The 11,560-nt window shown below is 43.4% G+C and overlaps 1 protein-coding gene across 1 annotated transcript in view; it reads right to left on the bottom strand.

Moving 5' to 3' along the window:
- Positions 1-433: 433 nt before the first annotated feature.
- KCNB2 (potassium voltage-gated channel subfamily B member 2) overlaps positions 434-11,560 on the bottom strand; it is a gene marked incomplete at both ends in the record, with an annotated part of 368,172 nt that continues 357,045 nt past the window's right edge. The window contains one exon of the mRNA XM_082859006.1: positions 434-2,593. Within this exon, the coding sequence (XP_082715132.1) occupies positions 434-2,593 (2,160 nt within the window). The remainder of the gene's footprint in view (positions 2,594-11,560) is intronic.

Here is an 11,560-nt window from a genome sequence, read left to right as displayed (position 1 = left end):
GTTACCCATTTCGCAAGCTCAAAGCACCTTGCCTGGCAATTACGAACTCATGCAATGACATTTCATCCTTTCATGTGCAAATTCTAAAATTCATTGTAACGGAAAAGCTCAAAGTCGAAACTCTGTCTACAATTTGAAATGAAAGGATCAAAAATGTCAGACATTGCAGAATACCGGGTTCGTAATAGAGCTCTCTTTATTTGTTCACTGTTCTTCAGTCATTTTTGTTTGTTTGTTACAAAATGCAGTCTTGATGCTTTATTTAAACAGTACTTAAACTAAACTGTTCATGCCATGCAAAAATAACATTTTATGCACTGTTTTGGGGAGAGGGGCTTCCCACTTTTTAGTTCACAGGCATTATTAACCGCATTTTTAAGAAACAAGTTTTTTGTTTGTTTGTTTTTGTTTTTATTATTGCCTTTGTAACTAGTCACATGCTGGTTTCACGTGTGGGACAGTAACCTGTGTCTCCTGGGTTGGAATGAATTTCTGGGGCAAACAAGTGGTTTTCCATCTTGCACCCTTCTTGACTGGTGTCCTTTTTAACTTCCGCCACAGCATGGTAAATGTCTTGCCTACAGTTGTGACTTGTGTCCTGTGGAGAGGAAGCGCCCACAGAGGCCTCTTCTCGTAAAGGGTCTCTTCCGTCACTAGGCTTATCTGCAAAGCAGTTCGGGTTGGAGTCCGCCTGCTTGTCCTGCCTCGTCGTCCCTTGGAGCTCTAAGAAATCATCGTCTTCGCCCGTGTCTATTTCCGTGAAGCTCCTCCTCTCTCTGGATGAGAAAGGAAAGAGTTTCTGCTTGGAAAACCGAGGCGTCAGCCCTTTGGAGGGTCCCTGACAATGTGCCGGAACCTCGGCGCCCAGCAAGGGTCTGTCTCCCTGGGAGGGGGTTTCTTCTAAGAGGATGGTGCTGATGAGCTGCGGGGCGGTGAGTGGGAAGTCCGCCGCGGTGACCGGCAGGGGCCTGGCCGTGCTGGGTGGCGTCTGCGGGGCCCCGCCTCTGTTGTCCTTGAAGTTCACCTTGAGCGATCCGGACTTGAGTGGGTTGCTGCCTTTCAGCGAGCTCCTCGGGCTCTCGGCGGCACTGTCCGACTGCGAGGGGCCGTGGGGCCCACCCTGGGACCCACTGGAGTCGAGGTTCACAGTTACGTCGATTGGAGCGTATTCTGGGCTGGCGTCCCTGGCCGCGGGCATCTTCTCTCGGGTTAGGGTGAGGAATGGGGGGGCCCTGGCTCTTTGGTGCTCTTCTATCCGGGCGAGGTCGGGTGGGAACTTCATCTGCAGGTGGCAAGCGGAGGGCGGCGGCAGGGGCGACCTCTCGGTCTCCGTGAAGTCGGTGGCGCAGCTCGTGAAGCTGTCGATGCTGGAGGTGCTCTTCATGTCCACGATGCCCTCGGCCTGCGCCACGGCCAGCTGCTCCTGCGGGCAGATCACCTCCTCCATCTCTATCTCTTCTTCGTACGCAGACGGCCTCTCGGGCTGCTGCTGGCGCTCGGGATTCGGGTGGGAGTGAGGCTGCGTCTTGGTGATCTCGTTGTACAGCATCTCCAGTTTCTGGGCGCTCAGATGCTGTGGGCTGGAGGAAGAAGTGTTGTTCAGCTGCTCGTGGGAGTCTTTTTGGCTGACCTCCTGGTACTTATTCTCGTAAGACTTGTTGGAGCTTGTCTCCGACAGAGCCTTCCGGGCCCACTTCCACCGGCTTGGAGAGAGGCGGTTATCCCCCGTGGAGTCTTTTGTATTGGCCGACTCTCCGGTCTTCTCCACAGCCACGTCTATCAGTTCCATACTGCGAGCAAAGGCATCTTTTAAGTTCATAGAAACGATGCTTCCATTCCTCTTGGCCCGCTCGAGAGCCTCTCTCCTTTTAATGGCCTTCTCCTGGCGTTTCTGCTCCTTGTAAAACTCAGAGAAGTTGTTCACGATGATTGGGATAGGAAGGGCAATCACCAGAACGCCTGCAATGCAGCAGAGGCCTCCCACGATCTTTCCTAATAATGTTTTCGGGTAGATGTCACCGTAGCCGACGGTGGTCATGGTGATGGTGGCCCACCAAAATGAGGCCGGGATGCTGGTGAACTTGGTAGCATCTTCGTCCTTCTCGGCAAAAAATACCAGGCTGGAGAATATCATTATCCCCATGGCCAAGAACAGTATCAACAAGCCCAGTTCGTTGTAACTCCGCCTGAGGGTGAAACCCAGGGACTGCAGGCCTGTCGAGTGTCTGGCGAGTTTCAGGATCCTGAGGATACGCATGATTCGGAAGATCTGGACCACGCGCCTCACGTTCTGGAACTGCAGCACGCTCTTGTTGGACTCCGTGAGGAAAATGGTGACGTAATACGGCAAGATGGCCAGCAAGTCGATAACGTTCAGTGGGCCCTTAAAGAACTTCCATTTATTTGGTGAGGACAGGAACCGTAAAAGGTACTCCATGGTAAACCAGGCGATACACACGGCCTCCACGTGGGCTAACTGGGGGTTGTCATTGGGCTGTCCAAATTCATCCATCTCCTGCAGCTCTGGTAGCGTGTTGAGAGACAGTGCAATGGTGGAGAGTACGATGAACAAGATGGACACGATAGCCAAGATCTGGAAAAGAAAAGAAAGTCAGGTCAGCAAGGCCTCTTAGTTGCTTAGGCAGCTAGGAGACATATGCGTTCACCATTCTTTAAAGGATATGTCTTGCTCAAAGGTATTCCAAGAAGGTGACTTTACAACCCCAAATTCTCCAACTAATACAAATACGTCCACTTTTTATGAGTTCATTTCACTTAGAAGCCTAACGTGTATAAAACAGATAACTAATGAGATAACTAATGCTCTGTGGTAACTTAAATGAGAAGGAAATCCAAGAAAGAGAGGATATACATATACGTACAGCTGATTCACTTTGCTGTACAGCAGACGATAACACAACATTGTAAAGCAACTCTACTCTCAGTAAAAATTAACAATAATAAAAAGAAGCCTAATGTAATATACTTTTTAATTCTAGGGTCTAAGCCATTTGAAAAAAATCCATTTTCCCCACTCCCCCCCCCTTGCCCATTGTTCTTAGGCACCTTTGGAAGAGTTTTCGGGGAATTGTCATCTCTCCTCTCTTAGTTATTTGTAATTTTTCTCTCTTAACCACCCAATTTATGTTTCCTTACATGAATTGCCATACATGGTATATTAGCTAGAAAAAATTCATGATTGCCAGAAGTTTTATTCTACAACTAAAAATGCGAATGCAGACCTATGCGTGGAGAGATAATATGGCCTCAGTACAACAATGTTTCCATAGAACACGTGCAATTTGTGTGGTAAGCACTGAAGTGAGGGAGCCCCCACCCTGGGCTATGTGGCCTCTGACCAGCCTCTGGTGGGAGAGGAGGGTTATGAGCTAACTTCATTCAGTTGAGAAAGGTTTCAGAACAAAGAACTTGAAGATTGTCCATGGTGATCTCGGTTCAGGGATCCCCGTGGGGCAGAGGCAGGGCTGCACCATATCAGATGTGGAAGGAGAGAGGAAGCGCTCAATAAGAAGTAAAAAAAGGATCAGTGACTGAATTTTGGAGTCAGTCATTCTGACCTCTGAGCTTGGCTTTATCGCTTACTGTGTGACTTTGGGCAAGTTACTTAACCTCTCTATGTCTCAGTTTACAGATCTGTCGAATGAAGACAACGATCGTAGTTATTTCATGGCTGTTGTGAAGATTACCCGGCACACAGACATCACTAAATAAATGAAAATTACTCATAGTGTTAGAGGCTGAAATGAACAGGACTTCAGTCTGGAAAGACGAAGACCAAGAACAGGTATGTGGGAAATCTGTAAAACCATGCAGGGTATAGACAGCTTAAGCAGGGGTTTCCTCACTGTAACCCAGTGTTCTAGATTGATAAGGCAAAGCATGAAGATGAAGGTTTGAGGGCAACAGAATAAAGCACTTCTTTGCTTAGTACAGATTGTGCGTCTGGAACACGTGATTCTTGGTGAAGTAGGAAACCTCTCTTACCTAGGTTAGGTCTGGCTTGGTTTCATCTGACCTTTGCCAATGACCTCAAGAGGTATCACTGTTATTATCTGTAGCTCTGAGAGAAGTATCCTGACACTGTTTAAGTTAGAAATTCAGCATTCAGTAGACAATGGTTAAACATCCTGAGGCCACACATCTCAGTAAACATGAGACTGTGAAAAAATTATCTATAACTGACATCAGGACTTCTGAACTTCTCTCCTCTTTATCCTTCTAAGTTTCTCTACTTCTGGGTTATTCTCTTTACCCTTGCTCTTTTCTCCTCTTATGCCTCATTTATACCTTTCATTGTTTTTTCTGCCTGTTTCTTCCAGCTCCCATCTTTCCTCTTAAATCACTTTAGAGTGAAAACCATAGTTTGTTCCAGAATGCACTGCAGAAATGAAGTGAAGATTTAAGTTTTCTTAACTTAAAGAACAGTACTGAGGGGCTTCCCTGGTGGCGCAGTGGTTGAGGGTCTGCCTGCTAATGCAGGGGACACGGGTTCAAGCCCTGGTCTGTGAGGATCCCACATGCCGCGGAGCAGCTGGGCCCGTGAGCCACAACTGCTGAGCCTGCGTGTCTGGGGCCTGTGCTCCGCAACAAGAGAGGCCGCGATAGTGAGAGGACCGCGCACCGCGATGAAGAGTGGCCCCTGCTTGCCACGGCTGGGGAAGTCCCTCGCACAGAAACGAAGACCCAACACAGCCAAAAATAAATAAAAAAAAAAAAAAAAAAAAAAGAACAGTACTGAATTACTAGTGTTTTATAATTTTTTCTTAAACAAAACTAAGTACTTTATACCTGAATATACTTCAGGAGTTCCTTTAAAAATGTGGATCAATGAATGACAGTAGAATAAAGGTTCTCTTCATCTACTCCGGAGACTGTGAAGGCTAAAGTTAGAAATCCCCTCAAGATGTTTTAGGTAAACCCATGGATAATGGATTCAGAGGGTTTATCAAGGACACGTTGGGAATGCTCACCTCAAAGCTTTACCCTCAGGGGCCAGTGGAAGGGGGACATTTACAATATTCTGTCACTTAAATATTCTTAGGAAGCATTGGTCAGATTCCGTTTACTCTTATGTTCTTACCATAAGGAACTAGGGTCCTCTGTATTTTCTAGACGGTCACACTGTTCCTGATATACCTTTGGGCATTTTAAGTACTGGGATTGCTGCCAGCATTCTTGTGCTGATAATCTATATTCTAGATTTTCCATATCTTCTTATCTGTTCACCTGCCTGTTTTGGATGCATTTTATTTAGGGCAAGAGCAAGAGAAAAGCAGAAATACAAATGAAACCATTCTACTATCTTCCAACCTTTTAGACAAAGAACAAAGCAGACGATCCAAGGTGGACCTTCAGGTTTTCCATGACTCCACAATCTGACCGAGATTGTAGGTCATTTTACTTTCGTATGTAACTTTGGGAAATAATGAACATTGTATAGTTCTGACTTAGTCTATGGTCTGGTTGATGGCAACTTAATGAATATGGCTACTTTTAACACCTGAAAATTTAGCATGGGCACAGCATGATTTGAAGGACATTCTTGAAGAAAAGGAATTACTCAAGAAAAAATATCCAATCACTCAAGCCCTTAGCAACCCCACATTCATGTTAAACTATAAGGTATTGCAGCGCATTATTTTCTGTCTCACGTTCAATCTTCAAAACCCATTTGCTATCAATGTAAAGGAATGGTTTATTTTAAATATCTTGTGAAACTTGGAATTCTCCAAGAAAGACAGCACCTTAGACAAATTATTCAATATATACCAAGGATGATGTGTGATGCAATAAGCCAAATGCAAGGTTATTGTTTTAGGGTAGAATTTTTTTTTAACACGATAAATAGAACAAATGTGAAATTTTGCTCTAAGCTACAGGATACATCTCTAAACATGGATATTTACTTTGGTACAGCAAACCCTTATGGCATTTACGTATTGCTTCATTTATTATAACCATGCACAAGTTAGGTTTTTAATCCTGTCACCCCTAATAACCAGCCTCCAGAGCTGGCTCTTTCGGCTCCAGCAAATAGACTTATGTTATCGCAAATGAAGTGGAAATTCCAAACAATTACCTGGGTGATATCCGTCAACCCCCTTGGAATTTGGATTACATCATTTCCAAGGTTCCTTTCACCTCTAACATATGGCGAGTCTCTTTCTCAACTAAAACATTGTGCTAATTCCATTCACGTCCGCAAACCAAACCAAGGACAAGTCACAGTTGAGCCCATCGTTTTGGTTGAATTGCCAACATATAATTTTGTTGCTTAAGAAAGAAAAGATTCAAATGCGAAGGCTTTGTAAAACATCGTACTCTGTATGTTCCAAGCATTTAGTTACTGGAAATAGACATTCTTTCTGGATAACACTTTTCTTCCCTTTTGCATTGCCTGGATAATGATTTAATTCTTCGCTTAGACACAGACTTTCAGAGGATCACACAGAAGTAAGAACAGGGCTCCTGGCACTGGCATTACTGGGTCCCAAAAGTTGGTTGCATCGATTTCTGTTTGTGAGAGAAGTAAGGCAGGTGGAAATTTGCCCCTATTTACCAACTTGTTGATTTTATATCTTTTGAAGATAGTGGGTGTTTTGTGGTGGAAAGAACACAGGACAAGGAATTAAAATACATGGCCTGATGAGACCTTCAAGATGGCGGAGGAGTAAGACGTGGAGATCACCTTCCTCCCCACAAATACATCAGAAATACATCTACACGTGGAACAACTCCTACAGAACAGCTACTGAATGCTGGCAGAAGACCTCAGACCTCCCAAAAGGCAAGAAACTCCCCACATACCTGGGTAGGGCAAAAGAAAAAAGAAAAAACAGAGACAAAAGAATAGGGACAGGACCTGCACCTCAAAACAAAAATAAACCAATAAACTGAAAACGTAGGCAGAACACTCTATGACATAAATCACAGCAAGATCCTTTTTGACCCACCTCCTAGAGAAATGGAAATAAAAACAAAAATAAACCAATGGGACCTAATGAAACTCAAAAGCTTTTGCACAGCAAAGGAAAACACAAACAAGACGAAAAGAGAACCCTCAGAATGGGAGAAAATATTTGCAAATGAAGTAACTGACAAAGGATTTAATCCCCCAAATTTACAAGCAGCTCATGCAGCTCAATTTCCAAAAAATAAACAACCCAATGCAAAAATGGGCAGATGACCTAAATAGACATTTCTCCAAAGAAGATATACAGATTGCCAACAAACACATGAAAGGATGCTCAACATCACTAATCATTAGAGAAATGCAAATCAAAACTACAACGAGGTATCACCTCACACTGGTCAGAATGGCCGTCATCAAAAAATCTACAAACAATAAATGCTGGAGAGGGTGTGGAGAAAAGGGAAGCTTTTTGCACTGTTGGTGGGAATGTAAATTGATACAGCCACTATGGAGAACAGTATGGAGGTTCCTTACAAAACTACAAATAGAACTACCATACGACCAAGCAATCCCACTACTGGGCATATACCCTGAGAAAACCATAATTCAAAAAGAGTCACGTACCACAATGTTCACTGCAGCTCTATTTACAATAGCCTGGAGATGGAAGCAACCTAAGTGTGCATCGACAGATGAATGGATAAAGAAGATGTGGCACATATATACAATGGAATATTTCTCAGCCATAAAAAGAAATGAAATTGAGTTATTTGTAGTGAGGTGGATGGACCTAGAGTCTGTCATACAGAGTGAAGTAAGTCAGAAAGAGTAAAACAAATACCATATGCTAACACATATATTTGGAATCTTAAAAAAAAAAAAGGTTCTGAAGAACCTAGGGGCAGGACAGGTATAAAGACGCAGATGTAGAGAATGGATTTGAGGACACAGGGAGGGGGAAGGGTAAGCTGGGACAAAGTGAGAGAGTGGCATGGACATATATGCACTACCAAATGTAAAATAGATAGCTAGTGGGAAGCAGCCGCATAGCACAGGGAGATCGGCTCGGTGCTTTGTGACCACCTAGAGGGGTGGGATAGGGAGGGTAGGAGGGAGACGCAAGAGGGAGGAGATATGGGGATATATGTATATGTATAGATGATTCACTTTGTTATACAGCAGAAACTAACACACCATTGTAAAGCAATTATACTCCAATAAAGATGTTAAAAAATAAATAAAACCCATGGCCCTACCTCCGTGGCCACGCGGACAAGCCAGTTTCCTCTGCAAACATCAGTGCTGTCATCTGCAAAATGAGGTGCCTTCCATTTGCCTCACCTGCCTGAGAGGCTTGTTAAGGACCAGACTAGGTCAAGCACATGAAGCATCTATAAAATGTAAAGTACTATACGTGCTGGAGTTGTGTCTGGAAAAAGCCTTTCGTCAGCGTTGGGAGGGAATAATGAACACAAACCGCTTCTCCCCCATTTAAATACAACTGGAGACCTATTTCGTGTTCATAGTTTAAAGACTTTCAAGCACATTGTTTCCCCTCGCCAGTGGTTTGCATGCCAAACCCAGATAACTGTAGCTTATCTGCCTTAGGACTGAACCATCTAGTTTGCCAATATTTAAGAACTGGACTGAGGTTGGCTGGGTGTGTGGGCGGAATGGGTGAGGTTGGTCAAAGGGTATGAACTTCCAACAATAAAATAAATTGAGTCCCGGGGATGTACAACAATGGGTTAATAGAGTAGAAGAGAGTAGATCTTAAAAGTCGTATCACAGGAAAAACATTTTGTTACTATGTGAAGTGATGGATGTTAACTAAACTCATTGTGGTAATCATTTCATAATATAGACAGATATCAAATCATTATGCTGTACCCCTAAAATTAAATCAATGTTATATGTCAATTATATCACAATTAACAAAGAAAGAGGTAGACTGAGGTCGCTTCGGGTGAATCGGACCTGCCTTGAGTCTTAAAATATGTAGAAAGTTTTCAAGCTTGGGCCTCCTGAGTGATAATCTGTTTTGTATTCACCAACCCTCAGTACTCCCCCAAAACACATGGGAACTTGGGTGCCTTGCACTGAGGTCAGTGCAGATACTTTCTCTCTCTCATCTCCCCCAAACTCTCCTTCCTTCTTTGACAAATCTGTGCTGAGAGGTGAAACTGAGTGAGTTATAAGCTCTTAACTATATAGCACTCCTGTGTTATCTTCTTAGTGGAATACAGTACATTAAAAAAAACAAAACCTGGTCAGCAATAGGAAACAACATGGGGAAACGTGATTATAAGAATTTTCAGGAGAGAATCAACTTATTTAAGTCGGCAGGAAGAAGGTCTGTGATGAGCATTATTAGAAACATGAAACTTCTTCTATTTTCAGGAAAAGGACAGAGCACAATGACAGTTCTGAGCCTGTAAGCCAAAGACCAAACCATTTGTTGAGGGAAGAAGTGAGAAGGAGGTAAAAATATCATGACTTTCATCTACCTATCTTCTATTTCTAGCTGTTTCCCAGAAGACTACTGGACTCAGCAAACCAGAAAATAAATCCTGTGATTTGCACCAAAGGAAGAATAATCTAGGACTGTTTGCAGTCCTAATATCTCCTATTCCTTGAAACCATGATGCTCTCCTCTAAGGCTGGGGGCCCTTGGTTGACGATCAGCCCTTTCTGCTCACAAATATCCCCTTGCCCTCCCAGGACGAATGAGATTCTGTGCTGAAGTTCTCTGATGATTTGCATATACAAGCATGAATCCCTTATGGGCTAGCACCACATGACTCATGCAAAGAATGAGCATCACTGAAAGGGTCAGTTGATTTTTAATTATTTTGGACCCATGGATAACAGGAGCCCAGAAATTCAATCCCCCACCCCCCATCTGTGGACTGCTGAATGAGGGGTTTCAAAAGACTGAGTCATCCACACACAAGCAGATGTCAGCTGGAAGCCTGTATGATGCTTTTCATTTGGGATGGGGTGGGATGTGAGAAGCAATCCAGTTCTGCATACTATCGAATTTTTCTTTTGGTTTTTATTCTCAGATCTGAAACCAATTTTTTGAGAGGAGAGTTTTTGGCTGTCTTATGACTAAAGATACTGTTGTAATATTTTCTTGGTATCTCCTGAAATAAGCTGCGTTTCACTATCCATGATACATTTCTTATTTTAAAAGATTAGATTTGGGGAAGCAAGTCATTAGGTAGAAGGCTGGTGAAGGGAACTTTAATCTCATTCATAGTAACTCTGCAAAGAAAGGAGCAACAGTGAGATAGAGACACCTTTAATCTTACACCCACTCCAGTGATTAGACAACCTCTTTGTAGGTAAATTGTTCTTACAAAGTCTTCAGGAGCCAGAGAGTAAAAATGAAGATGGGCCAAGCTTGGTGAAACACAGACATTACTGCCTCTATTGGCCCCTGAAGGGCAGGAACTATGGCTCTTTTCTTTAGACTGCTCAGCCTAACTCCAAGAATGCACACCATCAATGTTCAGACTCTTCCCTTTAGTGTGTGAATAACAGATTTTGGGGGAAGGACACAAGAAAGAGAATTAGTGGAGTATATCCTTTGAACAGGATTTCATTTAACTTGATACCTAGAATGTAAAAAAAAAAATCATAGAACAATCAAGTTAGATGAAATCTTGAAGTATGCCATGTCTTACTTTATAGATAAAGAAACAAAAGATTCAGGGATTCTACTGCACCTGGTGGGTGCAGGGGAGGCAATAGTAAGGGACTTAGAGTTGACAAGTCTGAGTTTGAATCCTGCTTCTGATTATTCTATTAGTTTTGAGGACTTGGGCACCACAATTAGCTTTTTTCTAGGGCTTATTATTCCCATATAGAAAATGTGGAAAATAAAGACTTGTTTTGCTTACCTATAGAGCATTGTTTTGAGGACTGTGCTGGCTAATTTTATGTGCCAATGTGGCTAGGCTGTGGTGCCCAGTTGTTGCATCCAACAGCAGTCTGGAACTTGTGAAGGTATTTTTTAGGTGTGATTAATGTTTAAATCAGTAGACTTTGAGTAAAGCAGATTATCCTCCATCACGTGGGTGGGCCTCGTCCAATCAGTTGAAGGGCTTAAGATGACGACAAGTTTTCCAAAGAAGAAGCAAGTCTGCCTCGAGACTGTCACACAGAAACCTTGCCTGAGTTTCCAGTCTGCCTGGCCTGCTCTGTGGAATTTTTTATTTTTTTTTTTAAGATTTGGGTTGTTTTTTTTAAAGCCATTGCTTTTATTTATTTATTTTTAAAATTTTAATTAATTAATTTATTTTTTTGGCTGCATTGGGTCTTCGTTGCTGCGCGCGGGCTTTCTCTAGTTGCGGCGAGCGGGGGCTACTCTCCCTTGCGGTGTGTGGGCTTCTCATTGCGGTGGCTTCTCTTGTTGAAGAGCACAGCCTCTAGGTGCGCGAGCTGAGTAGTTGTGGCTCGTGGGCTCTAGAGCGCAGGCTCAGTTATTATGGCGCATGGGCTTAGTTGCTCCACAGCATGTGGGATCCATGGATTCAGGGATTGAATCCGTGTCCCCTGCATTGGCAGTCAGATTCTTAACTACTGCGCCACCAGGGAAGTCCTGCTGTGTGGATTTTGAAC

The sequence above is a fragment of the Leucopleurus acutus genome, assembly GCF_964270905.1.
Source record: "Leucopleurus acutus genome assembly, chromosome: 17".
NCBI lineage: Eukaryota > Metazoa > Chordata > Mammalia > Artiodactyla > Delphinidae > Leucopleurus > Leucopleurus acutus.
This window is presented reverse-complemented; position numbering and strand designations above follow the sequence as displayed.